The sequence below is a fragment of the Hemiscyllium ocellatum genome, chromosome 15 (genome assembly GCF_020745735.1).
Source record: "Hemiscyllium ocellatum isolate sHemOce1 chromosome 15, sHemOce1.pat.X.cur, whole genome shotgun sequence".
NCBI classification, from domain to species: domain Eukaryota; kingdom Metazoa; phylum Chordata; class Chondrichthyes; order Orectolobiformes; family Hemiscylliidae; genus Hemiscyllium; species Hemiscyllium ocellatum.
This window is the reverse complement of record NC_083415.1, coordinates 62,859,030-62,883,797: the sequence shown is the minus strand read 5'-3', so window position 1 is coordinate 62,883,797 and position 24,768 is coordinate 62,859,030. Positions and strand designations below refer to the sequence as shown.

General features: G+C 42.9%; 1 protein-coding gene across 1 annotated transcript in view; it reads right to left on the bottom strand.

Moving 5' to 3' along the window:
• Window positions 1–4,032: 4,032 nt before the first annotated feature.
• LOC132823014 (syntenin-1-like) overlaps window positions 4,033–24,768 on the bottom strand; it is a 42,667-nt gene continuing 21,931 nt past the window's right edge. The window contains exons 5-9 of the mRNA XM_060836545.1: window positions 21,917–22,078; window positions 17,487–17,662; window positions 11,903–12,074; window positions 6,499–6,590; window positions 4,033–4,434 (exon numbers count right to left, since the gene is read on the bottom strand). Coding sequence (XP_060692528.1) covers window positions 4,383–4,434; window positions 6,499–6,590; window positions 11,903–12,074; window positions 17,487–17,662; window positions 21,917–22,078 — 654 coding nt within the window. The 3' untranslated portion in view covers window positions 4,033–4,382. The remainder of the gene's footprint in view (window positions 4,435–6,498; window positions 6,591–11,902; window positions 12,075–17,486; window positions 17,663–21,916; window positions 22,079–24,768) is intronic.

The following is a 24,768-nucleotide window of genomic DNA, read 5'->3' as shown; positions in this document are numbered from 1 at the left end:
GGAGAAACTCAGCAGGTCTGGCAGCATCTATGGAGAGAGAAACAGAGTTAATGCTTAAAGTCTGAAATGGATCTTCAGTACCTATCCAATTCCAAATCAGAATTCTTGAGTTCTGAAGAAGAGTGTCACTGGACTCAAAATGTTAACTCTGTTTCTCTCACCACACATCTGCTGAGTTTCTCCAGAGTTCTGCATTTGTTTTAGATCTCCACAAATATAGTGTTTTGCTTTTATTTATTTGCTTTCAAGGTAGGACAGTAACTGTTTTCTACATTTCATGGCTAGCATCTCTTAATTAATTCTTAGGACCTTGACACTGCTGGCAAGTTTGGCATTTAATGCTCATTTTCTACTATCAATCCTGAGTTGGTGGTAGGACGCCTTCTTGATCTGTTGGAGGTCCTGGTGGTCATGGTACTTTTGAATGGCATACTGAATCAATTCATCATGAAGGAATAGCAGTACCCGTCAGAGTCTGGCACAGGCTGTGGCTGATGGTGTTGTAGACTTGGGAGGGTTTCATTGTTCTATTTTTGCATAAACCAGGTCTCTTTTTGCACACCCCCCCCCCCTCCCGGAGAGGGTGTTAAATCCAGGCAGGGATCATGCATTGGAGCTCAGAAACTTATAAGTGTGATTATGTCTTTGTCTATGTGAGACAATGTTCAAATTGTTGTTTGTGTGTGTGTGTGTGTGTGTGTGTGTGTGTGTGTGAGAGAGAGAGAGAGAGAGAGAGAGAGAGAGACACTGGCTGATAGGATCAACACCTGTTGGAATCATCCAGACACCCAAACTGAAAATGAACCAGTTGGTGTCTAGCAGATAATTAAGACACTTTGTTCTGTGTTCTGTTAATTCCTTGTACCACTGTTGCTGTAGCCATTAGACTGAACTATACTTGAAATAAAACATTTAAACTCTGGGCAGATTGTGTAATCTCTGCAAAGAATAGCAGGGAATTCAAAATACTGATTGAAAATTACTAGCATTGCAAAACGTGTCTTTCAGCTGACCAATGGCTCCAGTTCCTATCTCAGTAACAATGCTGATAACGGAGCGGAGTTCTGGGCTCTACTCCCAGGATTCATGGGTTGTGATTGAGCCAAACAAGACCATTGAATTCCCAACTCACGTCCTCAAAGGCTCAGAGTAACCTTGGAGGTAATCACATTGGGAATGTGGAGCAACAAGAACTGGATGTCACACAGGCCATTTGGACTGATTAATGGCATTACTCCCATCTTCCCTCCCCCTCACCCACAATGGGCTGTGATGGGGAGGGGGTGCTGTGGTCCTCAGCTGTGAATCCTTCAGCCAAATATGGGAAATTGCACCAAACAATTCAGATCCCCAGGATATTGCAGGCACTTAAATTGCTGATGACCCCCTCAGCCTATATAGACCCAGGAGAGCACTAAAATAAAAATGTCCCAACGTCACATTCACAATCTGTGGAACTTCAGAGACCTTGCTTCCAAGATAAGGTCTTCACTCCCCCATATTCACATTTTGGTCCAGGTAGGAGCATGGGATAGAATGGGAGACACATTTTTTTCCCTCCACTGCTGTGTATTTGGGCCTTGCCTCATTCATTTCTCTACTACCTTTCACCCCCCCATGATGGCCATGGTTTCAGCACCTAGACCCCAAACTCAGAAATGCCCACCCCATAACCCTCCTACTTCACCTTCAAACCTCCCCTTTTTAAATGAAACATAGGGATCTGATCCAATTATCTCCTTGTGTGGCTCTCTATCAAATGTTGTTTGTGAACATTCCTGTGGAGTCATTATGGGATGTTTTACATTTAAAGTGCTTTATAAATGCTGGTTGTTGTTGACCACAGCTACAGTCAAAAGAAAAACTCTCCTGGGGTTTGTGCAGTGTGAAGTGATTTTAATGAAAGTAATCACCAGGAAATAAAGCTTAAAGATTAACTTAATTACAAAGAGTGGCAGTGTCACAAACTCAGGACTAAGAACTTGGGGATAAAATTGGTTTAGTGCTCAAGAGAGTCACTGCCAACAGAAAACAAAGTCAGAGAGCGTAAATGGTCTGCTGGCTTGCTGTTGCTGCATCCCTTTCCAGGTTTAATTTAACCCCACACTTCCCATCGTCTCTGTTCTGATTATGGCATTTCCCAGTGTTCTCTTTCAGAGATTTCCTTCCACATCCCTATCCCCCCAACTCCCCAAAACCCCTGACTTCTCTATGGTTGACAGATCCTCACCCATATCTGAACCATTTCCCACACTTATACCCTCACCCTGTGCCCGCTCTCCAGGAAGATGATAGGATTCTCCTTGTCTTCACTTTCCACAGCAAATAGCCTCTATTTTCTGTCAATCATTGTCCACCATTTCTGCCACCTCCAGCAGGATGGCACCACTAAATAAATCTTCCTGTCCCCTCCCCTGCTTGCACTCTAAAAAGATTTTTTTAAAATTTATTCATGCACCGGACAAGGGCTTCACTGGCTAGGCTAGCACTTATTGGTGAGGCCAAATTGCCCAGAGGGCAGTCAACCACATTGCTGAGAGTCTGGAGTCAGGTGTAGGTCAGACCTGGTAAGGGTGGCAGATTTCCTTCCCTGAAGGGCATTAGTGAACTTTTGTTCCAACTGAACCCCAGCGCATTCCTCCAACAGTATAAAGCTCACTATCTCTTTAGTTCCAAAGAGTACAGTCATACTGGACTCAAAAGATCAATTATGTTTTTCTCTCCACAGCCAGACCTGCTGAGTTTCTCCACTTTCTGTTTCTGTTTTAGATCTGCAGCTTAAAACTTCATTTTTTTTTACTTTAACCCCCAGTTGAGTCCGTAGAAAAGATGAATTTACAATGGAATGTTGATGAACCAAACATTAGATATGATGAAACATTGGCCTCAATTCACTCATTCTGGACTCATCACATCCCCGCATCCTGATGTAACCTCACAGACAGCAGTTGCCTGAAGGCACAGAATAAAAACACATAATATTGGTCAAGCTGTCTTGTGTTACAAGAGTTGCAAGTTATTCCCTATAGCTGCAGGATTGAGAACAGTGTAAAATCTAGGTGCTCTTTGGAGGGGAGGTGGGATTTTACAAACCAGAAGCTTCAAAAGGCATTTTAAACTTGCCAGAAGGATTCCATCAGGGGAAACTGAACTCCTTCACAGTCACATGAGCTAATTCCAGTGGGGGATATCACAGGAGGTCACATCTACTTATGTTTACATCTGTCCGAATTAACGACAACAATGGAGTTTCACGTTTAGCCCATGATCATCTGCCTGATGCTCACACTGGGTTTTGGGGGTGGTAATTTTATCCTGGATTCTCTAGCTTTGTTGTGCTTTTAATTTCTTTTTTTTTCCTTGTTCATTCTCACAAAGGAAGCCTATTTTTCAGGAACTGAGAGTACTTAATGTGGACCTGTATTACTACAATTCCATTCTCATCCCCTCCCCCATTGGCCAATAGATGAGCTTCAGCCCATTTGACCCTGACCTATAGCTGTGTTCCAGCCAACAAACTTGACCAATAGCTGGGCTCCAACCAAAGAGCTTGGCCAATAGCTGGGCTCAAGCTGGTGTGACCTGACTTGGGCTGTGGACAAGACTAGCATTTGCTGCCCAACCAATCCTAATTTCCTTTAAACTGAATAGCATGCTAGGCCACTACTGTGGGTCTGGAGTCACGTGTAAGCCAGACTGGGTAAGGACAATAAATTGCTTTTCCTAAAGGACATTAGTGAACCCTATGGGTTTTAACCACAATTGGTATTAGTCTACTAGTCACAATTACTGAGACTAGCTTTCAATTCCAGAGTTATTCATGGAATTTACATTCCACCAACTGCCAAGGTGGGATTTGAACCCATGTCCCTGGAGGATTAGCCTCAGCTTCTTGATTACTAGCCCAGTGACATTAGCCACTACTTGTAGCGAGCACAACATTGACTGGAATCCAATTTGTCTGCGCTGTTTCACAATATGCTACATTCCATTTTGTTACATAGAGTTCCCAAACTTATTTAGAATCTTGAATGACTCTCAATCCATGACTTTATTCACTAACCAGTGCCCACAACAATGAAACTACATAGAAGCTTGAAGGATTTACGATTTACAGTTACACCAACCGATAGCATAGTCATTAAGAGTTTAACTCAAGAATATTTAAACATGGAGAGGGCATGCATGAGCTTATTGATAGGGAATGACAATAATAAACAAACAGAGAGCAAATGTGGAACAATGCAAACCCCAGAGGGAATTGCCAAATCAGCAAAATATACACGAGATGAAAAGAGAGCTGGAACCCATCTGCTTAACCGAGGCAAAATCCCAGCCTGAAGAGTTGGATCGATATTGTAAATTATTTAATGAATATCCTCTTACACTTCCGGGGTGGAGTGATCCATCCGGGACACAAGACCCGAAGACATTCTGCAGGAAGAACAAATGTGGGATCAGATCAGAACAACATTACAATAATTAACATTTATATAGCGCCGTGAAAAAGTAGTAAGATGTTTTGAGGTACTTCACAGGAGTGGAAACCAGACAAAAACTGACAACATGCCACAAGAAGAAAGATTAAGACCAGTGACCAAACAACAAAGTCAGGGTTTACCAGAGTGGCAGAGAGGAGTGAGCGAGTTTGAGTCAGGACTTCCAGTGTTTAGGGTCCAGGCAGAAGGCAGCACAGTGCAATCCCAGCGCACAGTAAGTGAGGATAGACAAAAGGCCAGAAATGGAGGAACCCATCAGGGGAGGACATGGAGTTTAATTTACATAAATGGGAGGTACTACATTTTGGCAAGGGCAGAACTTATACACTGAATGATAAGGTCCTGGGGAGTGTTGCTGAACAGAGAAACCTTGGAGTGCAGGTTCAGAGCTCCTTGAAAGTGGAGTCACAGGAGATAGGATAGTGAAGGCAGCATTTGGAACACTTGCCTTTACTGGAATATAGGAGTTAGGAGGTCATATTGTGGCTAACAGGACATTGGTTAGGACACTTTTGGAATACTGTGTTCAATTCTGGTCTCCCTGCCATAGGAAGGATGTTGTTAAACTTGAAAGGGTTCACAATGATATTACCAGGGTTGGAGGATCTGAGCTATAGGGAGAGGCTGAATAGGCTGGGACTGTTTTCCTTGGAGCATTGGAGGCTGAGGGGTGAGCTTGTAGGAGGTTTGTAAAATCATGAGGGCCATGGACAAGATAAATAGGCAAAGTCTTTTCCCGGAGGTGGGGGGAGTCCAAAAGTAGACGACATAGGTTTAAGGTGAAATGGGCAAGATTTAAAAGGGGTCCTGAGGTGCAACCTTTTCATGCAGAAGGTGGTGCGTGTATGGAATATGCTGCCAGAGGAAGTGGAGAAGGCTGGTACAATTACAACATTTAAAAGGCATCTGGATGGGTACATGAATAGGAAGGGGTTAGAGGGATATGGCTCAAATGCTGGCAAATGGATTAGATTAATTTAGGATATCCAGCTGGCATGGGTGAGTTGGACCAAAAGGTCTGTTTCCATGGCATTCAGCTTTATGACTCTAATCATGGAGGTACTTGAGAGCAGGACAGGAATTTTACTTTTGAGGACCGGGTGGATTTCTTATTTATTTGTTAATGGGATGTGGTCATGTGGCCAGCATTTATTACCAATTCCTAATTGCCCAGAGGACAGTTAAGGACACTGCTGAGAGTACGGAGTCATATGCTGGCCGGACCAGGTAAGGGTGGGAGATTTCTTTTCTCAAGAACATCAGTAAACCAAATGGGTTTTTACCATAGTTATGATTATCATTAATTAGAGCAGCTACAGAAAAAAATGTTGGACGGAGAAGATTGTGGCAGTGAGAGCTGCTCTTGGTTTTGAGGTTTTTCAGTGATCAGCTGCATTCACTCACTTCCTTGGGGCAATAATTGCAGTTTTCACGTTGCTTTTGGAAATTTTTAAAAAAGATCTAAAATAAAGATCTTTAGAAGCAAGAAAGGAGAGAGTTTTGGGAGAGCAACTAAATGGTAAGGTCAGAGATGAAATGAGTTACGAAAGGAAGTGGTGGAGGCTGGTATAATTATGACATTTAAAAGGCATCTCGATGAGTACATGAAAAGAAAAGGTTTAGAGGATATAGGCCAAATGGTGGCAAATAGGACTAGGCCAGATTGGGATGTTTGGTTGCCGTGAGTTGGATCAAAGGGTCAGTTTCCGTGCAGTATGATTTTAGCTTCTTTTCATACCAGGTTTCTATTGAATTTAAATGTCACCATCTGCCGTGGTGGGACTTGAATCCATGTCTCCAGCACATTAGCCTGGGGTTCTGATTTACCAGCCCAGCAAGATTACCACTCCACCATCTTCCCAGCTAACAGATTGAAGATCAGGATAGGTCAGTTAGCATTTGTGATTATTGGTGACCTCCATCATACTATCCACAGAACTGTTTGACGGTAACCACCAACCACAAGTTTGCAGCAGATGCACCTTATTTGTTTACTAACCTCTTCACCATGTGCTCATAGATGACACTCGGCATGACAGTAATGGTGACTGCAGTCCCAGCAGCGGCTAAGATATCACTGACCTGCGAGTCCTGTAGAAGGATGAATAACTATGAACATAAAGGCTCAAGTGTAAGAAATATTCAAGGTACCTCTTCACTTTGTAAATCACAGTTACTGATAGGATATCAGTTACAGAAATCAGAATGGTTGTGGGGATGGAGGGATTATGACAAATAATTAAATGAACATAGAAGAGAAGGTGGAAGTTGATAGGATTATTGCATAATTACAGTGATAAACCATCAGACTTGGTGCAAACAGTAGAACCACAGAACACATGTATCTGAACAGAATAAATTCAAAACAGTACATCAGTGAGAAAGCGGTCAATCTTTTCAGAGTTTGGGCTGAAAAAAGCCAAGTAACATTCACATCACACAAATGTTATGCAATGGCCATCTCCAACAAAAAAGAATCTAGTCATCGTCCCTTGCCATTAAATGATGTTACCATCACTGAATCCCCCACTATCAATATTATGGGGGTTAGCAATGACCAGAAACTGAACTGAATGGATCGTATAAGTAGGGTGGCTACATGAGCAAGTCAGAGGCTATGAATACTGTGGTGAGTCACTCACCTCCTGACTCCCCAAAGACTGTCCCAGAGAGTGTGATGGAATATTCCCCACTTGCCTGTATGTTTGCAGCTCCAACAATACTCAAGGAGGTTGACACCATCCATGACAAAGCTATGGCACCATATCCACAAGCATCCACTCCCTCCATCACTGACACTCAGTAGCAACAGTATGCACCTTCTACAAGATACACTGCAGAAATTCACCAAAATCCCCAAACAGCACCTTCCAAACTCCAACCACTTCCATTTAGAAGGACAGGGGCAGCAGATACATGGGAACACCACCCCCTGCAAGTTCCTCTGTAAGCCACTCACAGTGTAGGGGTAAAAATATGTCACTGTTTATTCAGTATCATTCAGTTAAAATCCTGGAACTCCCTCCTTAGACCAAGCTTACCATCCACTCAACGTTTTTGACACACACAGTCACTACCAAAGATTTGTTCAGCTTTTACATGCTAAATGCTACAGATCATTACCCACGTTCAGATTACCACACTCAAGTAGTTATTAATCTATCAATTAGTTATTAATCTATCCTTTCTATGGAGTTTACTTAACATAAATGTGAGATGCTGCATTTTGGAAAGGCAGTTAAAGGCAGGACTTATATACTTAAAAGTAAAGCTCTGGGGATTGAATAAAGATCTGAACAAAGAGACCTTGGAGTGCAGGTTCATAGCTCCTTGAAAGTGGAGTCACAGGTAGATAGGATAGTGAAGAAGGTGTTTTGTACACTTACTTTTATTGGTCAGAATATTGAGTACAGGAGTTGCGAGGTCATGTTGCAGCTGTATAGGACATTGGTTAGGCCACTTTTGGAATACTGCAGAAAGATGTTGTGAAACATAGAACATAGAAGGATACAGCGCAGTACAGGCCCTTCGGCCCTCGATGTTGCGCCGACCGAATCCTACCTAACCTATACTAGCCCAATAACTTCCAAATGCCTATCCAATGCCCGCTTAAATGACCATAAAGAAGGAGAGTTCACCACTGATACGGGCAGGGCATTCCATGAACTCACAACCCGCTGTGTGAAGAATCTACCCCTAACATCTGTCCTATACCTACCACCCCTTAATTTAAAGCTATGTCCCCTAGTAACACCTGACTCCATTAGCGGTAAAAGGTTCTTAGTATCTACCCTATCTAAACCCCTAATCATCTTATACACTTCTATCAGATCTCCCCTAAACCTTCTCTTCTCCAATGAGAACAGCCCCAAGTGCCTCAGCCTTTCCTCAAGATTTTCCTACCATTCCAGGCAACATCCTGGTAAACCTCCTCTGCACTCGTTCTAAAGCTTCCACATCCTTCCTATAGTATGGCGACCAAAACTGCACACAATACTCCAGATGAGGCCTCACCAGAGTCTTATACAACTGCAACATGACCTCAGGACTCCGGAACTCAATTCCTCTGCCAATAAAGCCCAGTACACCATATGCCTTCCTCACAGCACTATTTACCTGGGTGGCAACTTTCAGAGATCTGTGTACATAGACACCAAGATCCCTCTGCTCATCCACACTACCAAGTAGCCTACCATTAGCCCAGTAATCCATCATCTTGTTATTCGTACCAAAGTGAATGACTTCGCACTTAGCTACATTGAATTCCATTTGCCACATTTCCACCCAGCTCTGCAACTTATCTATATCCCGCTGTAACCTACCACTTCCTTCCTCACTATCCACAACTCCACCGACTTTTGTGTCATCCGCAAACTTGCTTACCCAGCTTTCAAGTCCTTCCTCTAGATCATTTATAAATATAACAAAAAGCAATGGTCCCAAAACAGATCCTTGTGGTACACCGCTAGTAACTGCGCTCCAAGATGAACATAATCCATCAACTACTACCCTCTGTCTCCTTCCAGCCAGCCAATTCCTAATCCAAACCTCTAATGTATCCTAAACTTGAAAGGGTTCGGAAAAGATTTACGAGGTGCCAGGGTTAGAGGGTTTGAGCTATAGGGAGAGGCTGAATAGGCTTTGGCTGCTTTCCCTACAGCATCGGCGGTTGCGGGATGACCTTATAACGGTTTATAAAATCATGAGGGACATATATAGGGTGAATTGACAAAGTCTTTTCCCAGGGGTGGGGAAGTCCGAAACTGGAGAATATAGGTTTAGGATGAGAGGGGAAAGACTTAGAAAGGACCTAAGGGGCAACTTTTTTCACACAGTGGGTGGTGCGTGTATTGAACGAGCTATCAGAGGAGGGGTGATGGAGGCTGGTACAATTACAACATTTAAAAGGCTTGTGGATGGGTATAAGAATAGGGAGGCTTTAGAGGGATATGGGCCGGGTGCTGGAAAATGGGACTAGATTAGATTGGGATATCTGGTCACCGTGGATGAAGGGGGTCTGTTTCCGTGCTGTACATCTCTATGACTCTGAGTCTTTGAAAAGGGACTATATTCAATTCTTTGATTAAGATATTCAAACATAGACCACTAGATGTCACAATTCCTGCATTCTACGTGATCAGCCCTTTCTATTTAGACCTGCACTAACAGTTTTAGAAATCTCTCAGAATATGGCCCAGCAGTCCTTCCAGTGCCATAGGAAATGTTATTCAGTGACAAAACAAGATATATGAGTCATTGGCATCTATTGACTGAAAGATCCAGTCAGGATTCATGATGGGGCAGAGAGTCAAAGAGGTAACAGCAGTTATGTTGGTGTATCATAGCACCACCTGGTGAAAGAAGCAGAAAATGCAAGTAAAACAGCAACCACAGTCGCTGGTATCTAAGGGTAGAGTCAATAAATCAGTGTGTCACAACTGGTGATACAAGTTTCCTGTTTCTGTTGCTGGAGACAATGGTTTAGCCAAGGAAAATTACAGAACATTACAAAAACAAAATCATAATACTGAAGCTACTGGAAATCTGAACTTAAAGATAAGGTTACTGCAGCAATCAACAGAACATGCAGTCATTGTAAGTTAGCAAATTAACAGGCAGCAAGTTACACAACCAAATGTTTAACATCATAATTCCATTTGTTTGTGACATGCTGTTATTTGTCAAATTTTATTTAATCCATAATTACTACAGAATTTGACACTGTGCTTAATATGATAATATCTGCGTGTGCTGCTAATGATGGCATCCAAGCTGAACTTAGAAGCTTAGAAAAATGCAAGGTCAAAAATCACATGACACCAGGTTATAGTCCACCAGATTTATTTGAATATGCTATCTTTCGGAGCCTTGCCCCTTCATGAGGTGCTAGCGAGAGAAGACAACCACCTTAGACACAGAATTCATAAAGGAAAAGATCAAAGTGTCATACAACATCATGTGAATGAACTGAATGCACCAAGACAACTCTTCAATCTTTGTTCACTTAGTATGGAGGTGCAGTTTTAAATCAATTTATATATTGATTTAGTATGTACAGTAAATCCCAGAATTTCTTTCAAGTCTCAGGGCAGTGACTTGAAAGAAATTTTGGGGATTTGCATATTAAATCAATCAAAACTGCACCTCCATTCTAACTGATCAAAGACTGAAGAGCCATCTTAGGTGTGTTCAATTTATTCACATGATGTTCTTTGACTCTTTGATCTTTTCCTTATAAATTCTGTCTCTAAGTTCCTCCTTTCTCACTAGCACTTCATGAAGGTGCAGCACTCTGAAAGCTATTATTTTCAAATAAACCTATTGGACGATAACCTGGTGTCATGACCTCTGTTCATATGCCAACACTGGCACCTCCACATCATAGAAAAATGCAGGTTGACATATGAACAGAGTATAAAATAAATCAGGCCAATTAGCAATGAGGATTGAAAACTCGGGCTCGTTTGCATTGAGAAACATTGAAATAATCTACATTGCTTATCAGTAAGATGGAAAGAGAGAACTCTACAGCTTCTGGAGATGCCCAACATTTTCAGAATTTTATTTGATATGTTGTGCAGATGGAGGAGTTACAGAGATCAGGAGAGATGAGGTGATACTCGCTTGGCTTGGATGAAGCTCTCAGCAGCAGATGAGGTGAGGCGGGGACTGAATGAGACAAAGGTATGGAACTGAAAGTAGGTCACCTTAATGATGGCATGGGAAGCTGATTGGAAATTTATCACAGGGTCAAATATGAGACCAAAGTGATGAAAATGAAAACTGTGTTGCTGGAAAAGCGCAGGATTCCTGAAGAAGGGCTTAAGCCCGAAACGTCGATTCTCCTGCTCCGTAGATGCTGCCTGACCTGCTGCGCTTTTCCAGCAACACATTTTCAGCTCTGATCTCCAGCATCTGCAGTCCTCACTTTCTCTAAAGTGATGAACAGTCCAGGAGAAAAGGGAAGCATTATGAAATAAATGATAAAAATTTGAATGAATTTTAGAAACAGAGGAGACTAGAAACATAAATCGACAAATACTTGCTGTGATTTATCCTGCTTCACAGGTCTGACTTTAAAATAGAGACTCTGTTATATCTGTTCAAATGATTTGCTGTCCTTCAATCCCACTTCACCAGAACACAACATCTGGATTAGAGTTCTCATCAGCAAACTTGTGGGTGATTGGCTCATCAAATATTGTATTATTGGAATTATTCCTGATTCAGGCTGTTGTTAAAATTCTTAAAGATTCTGGAAGTATTACAATTCTTGTAATTACTACAGACTATTGGTAAACTATTGTAGCTTATTGGTGAACTGTGACTGTTGAGGTTATTGCAGGTTGTGAGTAAACTTACTGATTAGTGAAACTATTGAGGTTTTGTGGATTGCCTCTTACCTTCAGTCCAATGACGTTCTGGCCATTGATCTCACAGACATAGTGGTCAGTTAACAATCCATTTCTGGCTGCAGAGCTATCTTGCACGATGGAGGTGATTTTTCCACGTTTGTAGATGAATCCGACGTGTCCAGTGCTGTCTTTATGCATGGTGACTGTTCTCTGGAAAGGTCTTGGGAAAGGAAACAAACACAATCCTTCAAAAACTAACATGGATTTATTTACAGAATAGAGAAAAAAAATCAATTAATAGTCATATAAAGGCATGAGTTGAAATGTTTACAGTACATAGAACATAACAGCACAGTGCAGGATATTCGGCCCTTGATGTTGCGCCAACCTGTGGAACCATCTTAAGCCTATCTATTCTATAGTATTCCATTTTCATCCATATGAATATCCAATGACCATTTAAAAGCCCTTAAAGTTGGCGAGTCTACAACTGTTGCAGGCAATGCATTCCACACCCCTACTACTCTGAGTAAAGAAACTATCTATCCTATATCTATCACCCCTCAGTTTAAAGCTATGTCCCCTTATGCTAGCCATCACCATCCTAGGAAAAAGGCTCTCACTGTGCACCCTACCTATTCCTCTGATTATCTTGTATGTCTCAATTAGGTCACCTCTCAACCTTCTTCTCGCTATCAAAAACAGCCTCAAGTCCCTCAGCCTTTCCTCATAAGACCTTCCCTCCATACCAGGCAACATCCTAGTAGATCTCCTCTAAATCCTTTCCAAAGCTTCCACTTCCTTCCTATAATACAGTCACCAGAACTGTATGCAATGCTTCAAATGCAGCCACACCAGAGCTTTGTAAAACTGCTGCATGACCTCATGGCTCCGAAACTCAATCCCTACACCAATAAAAGCTAACACACCATATACTTTCTTAACAACTCTATCAATTTTTCACGCAGAGGCTGGCCTGTGTGTGGAATGAGCTGCCAGAGGAAGTGGTGGAGGCTGGTACAATTACAACGTTTAAGAGGCATTTGGATGGGTATATGAATACGAAGGGTTTGGAGGGATATGAGCTGGGTGCTGGTAGGTGGGACAAGATGAGGTTGGTATATCTGGTCGACATGGACAGGTTGGACTGAAGGGTCGGTTTCAATGCTATACATCTCTATGACTCTATAACCTGGGTAGCCATGATTTGGAGATGCCGGTGTTGACTGGGGTGTACAAAGTTAAAAAAGATCACAACACCAGATTATAGTCCAACAGGTTTAATTGGAAACACCAACTTTCGGAGCACTGCTCCTTCATCAAGTGGCACCTAATGAAGGAGCAACGCTCCGAAAGCTAGTGCTTCCAATTAAACCTGTTGGACTATAATCTGGTGTTGTGTGATTTTTAACCTGGGTGGCAACTTTCAGGGATCTATGTATATGGTCACCGAGATCTCTCTGCTCATCTATACCACCAAGAATCTTAACATTAGCCTGGTCCCTTTTATTCCTGTTGCTCCTTCCAAAGTGAATCACCTCATACTTTTCTGCATTACACTCCATTTGCCACCTCTTAGCCCAGCTCTGCAGCTTATCTATGTCTCTGTGTAACCTGCAACGTCTTTCATACTATCCACAACTCCACCGACCTTTGTGTCTTCCGTAACTTTACTCACCCATCCTTCTACTCCCTCATCTAGGTCATTTATAAAAATGAGAAACAGCAGTGGCAGTAAAACAGATTCTTGCAGTACACCATTACTGGCTTGAGCTCCAGGATGAACATTTCCCATCAAACACCACCCACTATCTTTTTACAGCTAGCCAATTTCTGATCCAAACTGCTAAATCACCCTCAATCCCATGCCTGTATTTTGTGCAATAGCCTACCATGGGGAACCTTATCAAACGCCTTACTGAAATCCATTTACACCACATCAACTGCTTTAACCTCATCCACCTGTTTGATCACCTTCTCAAAGAACTCAACAAGGTTTGTGAGGCACAACCTATCCTTCATAAAACTGTGTTGACTATCCCACTACCGATGTTGTTAAACTTGAAAGAGTGCAAAAAAGATTTATAAGGATGTCGCTAGTATTGAAATGTTTGAGTCATAGGGAGAGCCTATGTAGACTGGGGCTTTTCTTCCATGGAGCATAGGAGACTTAGGGCTGACCTTATAGAGGCTTATAAAATCCTGAGGGGAATGCATAAAGTGAATGGCCAAGGAATATTTGCTAGAGTAACGGATTTAAAAACTGGACGTGCATATTTTCAAGTTTAAAAGGAACTTGAAGAGTAAATTATTCACACTGAGGGTGGTTTCTATGTGAAATGAACTGCCAGAGGAAGTGTTGGATTTGGGTACAGTTACAACATTAAAGACATTTGGATAAGGACATGTATATGAAAGGCTCAGAGGGATATGCGCCAAACGCAGGCAAGAAGGACTGGTTCTAGTTTAGGAAATTTGGTCGGTATGGTCTGAGGGTCTGCTTCTTAGATTAGATTACTTTTTTCTGTGCTGGATGAATCTATGACTCTATAACTGTTCCCCAACAATTTGTCTACAACAGAGGAGACATTTCCCAGAGGAAAATCTTATTATGGAGAACCTTTGGAACAATTAGACCGAAGTCACCTTTTTGTCCCAATCACATTATCCTTTAACTTTCTTCACTATTTGCATACCGACCTTTAGCAACTGTTCCACCATGACACCCAGGTCTCATTGCATCTCACCTTTTCCTAAATTATCATCATTCAAATAATAATCCACCTTCCTGTTTTTGCCACCAAAGTGGATAACCTCACATTTATCCACATTATACTGCATTTGCCAAGTATTTGCCCATTCAGTCAGTCTGTCCAAGTCACCCTTTTAGCATCCTCCTCGGAGCATCCACTGTCATCCCCTTAGTGTCATCTGCAAATTTGGAGAAATTGCATTCAGTTCCTTCATTCAAATCATTAATGTATATTGTGAACAGCTGGGGTCCCAGCACTGAACCCTGCAACACCCTACTCATCACTGCCTGCCACTCTAATAAGGATTCCACCATTTCCCCACAACCAAATGTCAGGTTAACCAACCAATAATTCCCTAGTTTCTCTTTCCCTCCTATTTTACACTAGCTACTCTCCACTCCATTGGAACTTTTTCAGAGACTATGGAAAGCTGCAAAATGATCATCAGCGCATCCATAATTTCTAGGGCTTCCTTAAGTACTCTGGGATGCGGAGTATCAGGCCCTAGGATTTATCGGGCTTTAATCCCATCAATTTCCCAATACTATTTCCAGATGAATAAAGATTTCCTTCAGTTCCTCCTTCATGTTTAACCCTCTGACACTGAGCATTTCCAGAAAGTTTCTTAGTGAAGACAAATCCAAAGTATTTTTTCAACTGGTCTGCCATCTGTTTATTGTCTATTATGAATTCACCTGATTCTAACTGTAAGGGACCTCCATTTATATTCACCAGTCTTTTTCTCTTCATATATCTATAGAAGCTTTTGCAGTTAGTTTTTATGTTTTCACAAGATTACGCTCATTATTCTATTTTCCCCATCTGAATTAAATCCTTTGTCCCCCTCTGCTGAATTTTACATTTTTCCTCAGTCCTCAGGTTTAGTGTTGTTTTCTGACCAATTTATATGCTTCCTCTTTGACTTTAACACTGTTCCTGATTTCCCTTGTTAGCCATGGTTGAGCCACCTTCCTTGTTTTACATTTATGCCAATCAGGAATGCACAATTGTTGAAGTTCATCCATATATTCTTTAGATGTCTGCTATTGGCTATCCACTGCCAACCCCTGAAGTGTCCTTGGCCAGCTTATCCTAGCTAATGCAGGCCTTATACCATCAAAGTTAGCTTTCTTTAAGTCCAGGACCCAAGTTTCAGATTTAACTGTGTCACTCTTTACCTTGAAGAATTCTACCATATTATGGTCACTATTGCCCAAAGAATCTTGCACTACAAGGTTGATAATTAATCCTCTCTCATCACAAAATACCCAATCTAGGATGGCTTGTTCTCTACTTGGTTCCTTAATATTGGTTGAAGAAACCATCCCTCACATGTTCCAGGAAATCCTCCTCCATCGCATTGCTACCAGTTTGGTTAGTCCAATCAATATGCAGATTGAAGTCACCCAGATTAACAGCTGGACCCTTACTACTCACACCTCAAATTTCCTATTCGAGACAATCCCCAACCTCATAACTACTGTTTAGTGGTCTGTATTTTACTCCCACTAATGTCTTTTTCATGTGGTGTTACACAGCTCCACCCATACTGATTCCACATTGTCCAGGCTAATGTCGTCTCTTCCTACTGTGTTAATCTCCTCTTTAACATGCAATTCTACTCCCCCTCCCTTTCCTTTCCATCTACCTTTTTTTTGAAAATTGAGTAACTCTGGACGTGGAGTTGCCATTCTTGGTCACTCTAGAGCCCAATTACACCATATCCATTAATAACTTTGTGTAGTTAGTTCATCCGTCCAGTTACAAGTGCTCCTCGGATGGAGAGACAGAGCCTGCAGGCTCATTTTTTTGACCTTTATTGCCCTTTTAGAATCATTATGAAACATGGTCCTTTTTGATTTTTGTCTTTGATTTCTGTGCTTTGCCTTTCCTGTCCTTTGACTGACAGTAAAGTGAAGATGGAAACAATTTTCAAAAGCAGATTGACTGAAGGAGGATTGATGGGACAAGGATATTATAGAGGTGAAAGTAGGCACTTTTATACAGTGAAGAGGATACTTGGTATTAAGCTGAGGCCAGATTCACATTGATGCATCTAGTGATTAGGAATGTTGTCACTTATTGAAACAGGAAAGGGATATGAAAGAGAAATATAGCACAGTTATATAGGATATTAGTGAGGCCACATCTGAAGCACTGTATACAGCTTTGTTCTCATTACTTGAGATATATAAAAACAGCTCATAAAAGGCTCATTTGAGTCATTCCTGAGAAGAAGGGATCGTCTCATAAGAATAAGTTGCACAAGATGGATGGTCATCCAAATGTGTTTAGAGGAATGAGGTACAATATTATTGAAACATATCAGATCCTGAGGGGACTTTCAGGGTGAATTCTGACAGGATGTTTATCCTTGTGAGAGAGACTAATACTAGGAGTCATAGTTTAAAAGTAAAGTACTGTTTAGTTAAGAAAAAGATGAGGAGAAAGGTTTTGTCTCAGTGGGTCATTAGCCTCTGGACTGGTCTCCCCCAAAGAGCAGTGGAGGCAGGGTTAAATCAATTCTGATGCTGGAAGGGAATCAAAAGGGTATTGGAGCAATCAGAAAAGTGGAATTAAGCTTACAGTCAGATTGGCCACTATCCTATCCAACAGTGGAGCAGCTGAGAGCAACGATTAGCCTACTCCTGCTCAATTCATACATTCACATGTTCAAATGTAACACGCAAATGGGAGGGGTTTCAATGTTGGACCGGACTTTGGGACAAATTTTCCCCATGAATTTATCCAACAGTGAGAAGCCAGCACATAAATCTCAAAATGAAATAAATAAGTCAATTATTTCAAATCATAACCCTTGAGGATCCTGTCCCTTTCACATTCCAACCAGAGCCACTCGAGTTGAAAGAGCTACCTACCGGTCACGGACAATGACAGTGATCCTGTCTTGTGGTGCCTGCTTCAGTGCCTTATGTGCTTTGTCAGTGCTCCAGCCTGCACAGGTCTGTCCATTCAGTTGCAAGATCTGGTCCCCAAAACGCAGCCCAACGAGAGAAGCAGGGGAGTTGGCCTGAACCAACTGGACAAAGATCCCCTAAAGGAAAAGAACAAGGAAGGAATGCGTGAAAAGAGGAAAGAGAGCATAACAGAAAGAAAAAAAATTTTAAAACTCAAGCATGTTTCATGGACTTTAAAATCATTTTTACTGTCTATTAAATACATTTTGAAATGATGCATAGAAACATCTTGCTGTGAGTTAGCAAATGTGACAATAAATCTATTTTTACATCAGTTCCCACTATTCTAGATCAATTTTGATGTTGATCAAGAGATAAGAAGTGACGAGCAGTACAGGGGGATCCCCACATGGTGCTATGGAATCTTTCACATCTGTCTGAGTTTTAGAAAAAGGGCAAACAGAGACTCAGCTAGGTGTGTCATCCAAAAGACTGCATCTCTGACCGTGTAGCACTCCCACAGTCCTGCCCTAAGATCAGTAATGCCTTGGTCAGTCAAGGACAAGTGCAATTAAGATAGCTTATACCAGGTTAATACTGCAGCCTGTTCTGAAGGGAATCAAGGGGGTGAACAGACAGGCTAACCTGCTGCCCCATCTGCAAAAAATTTAACAACCAAACTCAGAAACCAAAACTGAGGGACATCTTGGAAGATATTGCTGGGTAAGTGGATAAATGAGGGAATCCATGTGTAGAGCCAGAAGAGGGAGGTGAGGTTCTAAAAAAATACGGTATGTCAGTATTCACCAAAGAGAAGGAATTGGTGGAGGATAATCTCAGGAAAGGGAGTGTCGAGTTTCTAAACCAAGTTGCTATAAGAAAGGAAGAAGTGTTGTGTAACTTAAAAAGTATTGAAGTAGATAAGTCCCCGGCCGCTGATGGGATCTATCCCAGAATACTGAGAGAGGCAAAGCAACAAACTGCTACAGCATTGACAAACATCTTTGTGTGCTCTTTGGCCACAGATGAGATCCCAGAGAACTGGAGAATACCCAATGTTGTCCCATTGTTTAAGATAACAGGGATAATCCAGGACATTACAGACCCGTGAGCCTCACGTCGGTGGTAGGGAAATTATTGGAAAAGATTCCCAGGAACAAGATCTATACGCATTTAAAAACAAATGGACTGATTAGCGATGGACTATGGTTGTGTGTGGGAGAGGTCATTCCTCACTAACTTGATTGAGTTTTCAGAGGGGACGAGGATGATTGATGAGGAAAAAGCAGGTGATGTTGTCTACATTGGCTTCAGTAAAGAGTTTGACAAAGTCCCTCATTGCAGACTCATACAAAAGGTGAAGTCACATGGTATCAGGAGTGACTTGGAGAGATGGATACAGAACTGGCTTAGTCATTGGAGACAGAGGGTAGCATTGGAAGGATGCTTTTCAGAATGGCGGGCTGTGACTAATGGTGTTCCACAGGGATCAGTGCTGGGACCTCTGCTGTTGGCAATCTAAACAAATGATTTCAAAGAAAAGGTAGCTGGTCTAATTAGTAAGCTTGTGGATGATAAAAAGAACGGTAGAGTTGCGGAGAGTGTGGAGGATTGTCAAAGGATTCAGTAGGATATAGATCAGTTGGAGGCATGGGCAGAAAAATGGCAGATGAAGGTTAATCCAGACAAATATAAGATGATGCATTTTGAAAGATCAAGTGCAGGTGGAAATTATACAGTGAATGGCAGAACCCTTAGGGGTATTGACATGCAGAGGGATCTGGGTGTGCAGGTCCACAGATCACTGGAGGTGGTAGCGCAGGTAGAAAACGTAGTAAAGAAAGGCCTATGGCATGCTTGCCTTCACTGGAAGGGGCATTGAGTGTACAGATAGACAAGTTATGCTGCAGCTTTAGAGAACTTTAATTAGGCCACATTTGGAATATTGCATACAGTTCTGGTCATCACACTACCAGAAGAATGTTGATTCCTAGGAAAGGGTACAGAAAAGGTTTACCAGGATATTGCCTGGTATGGGAGGTTTTAGCAATGAAGAAAGGTTGGGCAGACTGGATTTGTTTTCACTGGAATGAAGGATGTTGAGGGGCGACCTGATAGATGTTTATAAGATTGTGAATGTCATGGATGGAGTGGGGAGTATGAGGCTTTTTCCCAGGGTGGAGGGGTCAATTGTTAGGGGACACAGGCTCAAGGGGTGTGTGTTTATGGAGGTCCGGGTTTAAAAGAGATGTGTGAGGCAAGTTTTTCACTCAAAGGGTGGTGAGTGCCTGGAATGTGTTGCCAGAGGAGAGGCTGGAAGCATTCAAAAAGCACCTGGACAAATACATGAATAGGAGGGGAATAGAGGAATGTAGATCCCGTAAGTGAAGACAATTTTAATGTGGAAGGGCAAAATGTATTGGTGTAGGCTTGGAGGGCCAAAGGGCCTATTCCTGTGCTGAACTGTGATTTGTTTTTTGAGCAACTGAATGAACGTCAACCCATCCAGCATGGTGAATGCCAAAAATTAATCTTTAGGGTGGACTGAATTATTGAAAATTGGGAACAGATTATTTCACACACGGAAATGTTTATCAACAATCATAGAATCATAGACATCTAGAGCACAGAGCCCTTCGGAGGTGCCAATCAAAAACAGCCAACTGTTCTAATCACGTTTTCCAGTATTTAGCCCATAGCCTTTATGCCTTGACATTGCAAGTGAAACATTAAAGGTGCAAGGAATTTCTCCTCATAACCCCACTAAACTTAATGCCCCTTACCTTAAATCTATGCAGTTACGCCTAACTGACATAGATTGTTGGCTACATAGAACAGTCGATCTTCCGTAGTTACACCGGCACCACTCCCCACCTCTTCCTCCGCGACATTGATGACTGCATTGGCGCCACCTCATGCTCCCACGAGGAGGATGAGCAATTCATCAACTTCACCAACACATTCCACCCCAATCTTAAATTCACCTGGACCATCTCTGACACCTTCTCCCCTTCGTGGACCTCTCCATCTCCATCAATGACAACCGACTTGACACTGACATTTTTTTATAAACCCACTGACTCCCACAGCTACCTGGATTACACCTCTTCCCACCCGACCTCTTGCAAAAATGCCATCCTGTATTCCCAATTCCTCCACCGTATCTGCTCCCAGGAGGACCAGTTCCACCATAGAACACACCAGATGGCCTCCTTCTTTAAAGTCCTCAATTTCCTTTTCCACGTGGTTGAAGATGCCCTCCAACGCATGTCATCCCGCACCTCCGCCCTCAAATCCCACCCCTCCAACCGCAACAAGGACCAGATCCCTGGTCCTCACCTTCCACCCTACCAACCTTCACATAAACCGCATCATCTGCTGACATTTCTGCCACCTCCAAACGGACCCCACCACCAGAGATATATTTCCCTCCCCACCCCTTTCCACTTTCCGCAAAGACCGTTCCCTCCGTGACTACCTGGTCAAGTCCACGCCCCCAAACAACCCATCCTCCCCTCCTGGCACCTTCTGCCACTGCAGGAATTGCAAAGCCTGCGCCCACACCTACCCCCTCACTTCCATCCAAGGCCCCAAAGGCCTTCCACATCCAAAGTTTCACCTGCACATCCACCAATGTCATTTAGTGTATCCATTGCTCCCGATGCGGTCTCCTCTAAATTGGGGAGACTGGACGCCTCCTCACAGAGCGCTTTAGGGAACATCTCCGGGACACCTGCACCAATCAACCACACCACCCTGTGGCCCAACATTTCAGCTCCTCCTCCACTCTGCTGAAGACATGGAGGTCCTGGACTTCTTTCACCGTCGCTCCCTCACCACCCGATGCCTGGAGAAAGAATGCCTCATCTTCCGCCTCAGAACACTTCAACCCCAGGGCATCAATGTGGACCTCACCAGTTTTCTCATTTCCCCTCCCCCCACTTTACTCCAGTTCCAACCTTCCAGCTTAGCACCATCCTCACGACCTGTCCCACCTGCCAATCTCCCTTCCCACCTATCCGCTCCACCTTCCTCTCTGACCCCAGAGGTTCTCTGCCTTCATTCCTGATGAAGGGCTTTTGCTCAAAATGTCGATTTCCTGCTCCTCGGATGCTGCCTGACCTGCTGTGCTTTCCCAGCACCACTCTAATCTAGAATCTTATTTCCAACATCTGCAGTCCTCACTTATACCTAACTGACATAGACATGACCTCAAGGAAGTTCCTGACTTGGGAGAGAACTGAAAGACACCATGATTATGGGGAGTAGGACTATATAAATATCTATTTCAAAGATCTGGCCCAGGCACAATGGAAAAGCCAAATACCTCTTTCTGTGCTGTACAATTCCACAATGGGAACTATGAATGTATTTGCACCTTAGGTACTTACTTTGTCAATAGCACGCAGCCGCAGGCCAACCTTCCCATCTTGGTCCTTACAGAGGATCACCTCCCGCACTCCAGCTTTGATCTCCGCTCGGTGAAGCCCCACACTGTTTCCAGTCAATGGGGCCACCATGTTATTTGCGGTTGACTGATTGCTGTCAACTTGCTAGACAGTGAAGCACAAAAATAGAAAGAATGGGAAATCCAAGGTGAAATGGATAAGCAGTTAACCATAAATTGGCTCTGTACCCCAAACGGAAAGCTTCTAAAGCTGGAAGCACTGACAAAGTGAATACACCCCAGGAGCAGTCAGCTTTTTTGTAAACTTGGTCACTAACTACCTCAGAAATCCCATCAGGTGCTATCATTATTATGCATTTGTAAACTCGCCAAAGTATTGAACAATTCTGTTGGTGGATTTCACTTGGCTGAACAAAAACATACATTTTACAGAAGAACAGGAATAGGTCATTTAGCTCCCTTGAGCCAGTTCTGCCAGTCAACGAGGTCATGAGCAGTGAAAGCCTTAAAGGCAGCTTAGAGACTGCTGATACAGTTAGCTCCTGAGTCTGTGGATGAGGAGGACAAGGAAGATTTTAACAGGCACAAAGGGAGCAATCAACAGTGGTGTATCGATTGTGCAGGAAGGAACTTAAGAAAGCAGTTAGGAGAGCAAATTGGGGTACGAAATATCAGGGACAATCCCAAGATATTCTGTAAGGGAGTGAGGTTAAGCACGGAAAGCATACAGGCCCATCAGGGACAAGAGGGCAATCTGTGTGTAATACTCGAGGACACTGGTAGGGTGTTAAATGAATATTTCACATGTCTTCACTTTGGAGAAGATGGATGTAGAATCAGAATTCAAGAAGATGAGGTTCTTTAGCAGTTTGATATAGGAAGCGAGGTGATATTTGGCAGGAATAAAAGTGGACAAATCTCCAGATCAGGATGGATTGTATCCCGGGCTGCTATGTGAGATGAGGGAGGAAATTACAGGGACTCTGACCCAAATTTTAAATTCCATTCTGGCTGCAAAAGGGTGCCAGAGGACTGGAAGAAAGCTAATGTCGTTCCCCTTTTCACGAGGGTGGTGGGGATGAAGCAGGAAACTACAGTTGGAGTTGATGCAGTTTATATGGCTTTCAGCAAAGTTTTAACAAGGTCCCACATCAGAATCAAAATCCCTGTAGCATGGAAACAGGCCATTCAGCCCACTCAGTTCACCCCCTAAGAGCATCCCACCCATACCCAAACCTCTACCCTTAACCCTGCATTTCCCATGGCTAACCCACCTAGCCTGCACATCCCTGAACACAATGGGGCAATTTAGCCTGGCCAATCCACTTATCCTGCACATCTTTGGATTGTGGGAGGAAACCAGAGCACCAGGTGGAGACACGGAGAATATGCTAATTCCACCCAGACACCCTCCCAAGGGTGGAAGCCAAACCAGTCCCTGGCGCTATGAGGCAGCAGTGCTAACCACTGAGCCACCATGTTACCTCATGGAAGACTGTCAATGATGATAAAGCACATGGGAGCCAGGATACTTTAGCAAGTTCGATGCAAAATTGGTTTAGTGACAGGAGACAGAGGGTGGTGTTTGAGAGAGTGGTGCCTGGTGCTCAGTGGCATACTGCAGGGATCAGTGATGTGTCCCTTGTTTGTGATATACATAAACAATACAGTAGAAAATATGGCAGGAGGAGCAGAGGACAGATGATATGTGTGCAGATGTAACAAAGATTAGCCAAGTGGTTGCTAGTGAGGAGGAGATAGGTGGATTGGTCAGATGGGCAGGTCAATAGCAGATGGAATTTAATCCTGATTTGAGAGAGTTGGTGAATTTTGGAAGAAGTAACAAGACAAGGGAGTACTAAATGATTGGAAGGACACTAGGAACTCGGGGATAGAGGGATCTTGGGGGGTTTGAACACATTTTCTGAAGGCAACAAGGCAGATTAATAGGATAGTTAAACTGGCATAATGGAAATTTGCCTTTATCTGTCGTGGTATTCATTATGAGAACAGGGATGTTATGTTGAAGTTGTATAGGATTTTGGTTATGTCGTATGCAGTTCTGGTCACCGCACTATAGGAAGGCTGACGAGATTCACCAGAGTGTTACCTGGAATGGAGCATTTCGGTGAAGAGAGGTTGGATAAGCTTCGAGCAGAGAAGCTGAGAGGGGACCTCACTGAGGTGTGTAAGATTATGAGGGACATGTACAGGGTAAATAGAAAGCAGCTCCCTTGAGTTAAAGGAGGCATAATTTTAAAGTGGAAAGCAGGAGGTTTAGAAGGGATTTAAGGAAATATTTTTCACCCAGAGGGTGGTGGGAATCAGGAATCCTCTGCCTGGCAGGATAATTGAAGCAGGAAACCACACAATCTTTCAAAAGTACTTGAAAGAGCACTTGAACTGTCACAACATTCAGAACTATGGGCTGAGTGTGGAAAAGTGGGACCCATGTAGATATAGGGCAGTTATTTGTAGGTGCAGACTCAATGGGCCAAAGGATTCTTCTCTAATGTGTGATTCTACGATTCTGTGGAGAGCTAATCAGTAGACTGCTTTCTACCTCTCCAGACTTCTATTCCTGGAGATTTTGGTATGGAAAAAGACTTAACACAGGCTGCTGCAGACTCATGATCACTCTATTCCATCACCTATGTCAAGATCAACTTCACTGTCTTTCTGGTGAGTTTGGCAATACTTGACAAAGTTGGCATTTCTTTCCTATGGAAGGTGGGGCTGGTGGGCGATGCCCTTGCTCTTTGTACAAGTTGCTATGTCATGGTGTATAAGAATTAACATGGGAAGCATTGATGGTCACCTTCCAGAATTCCATGG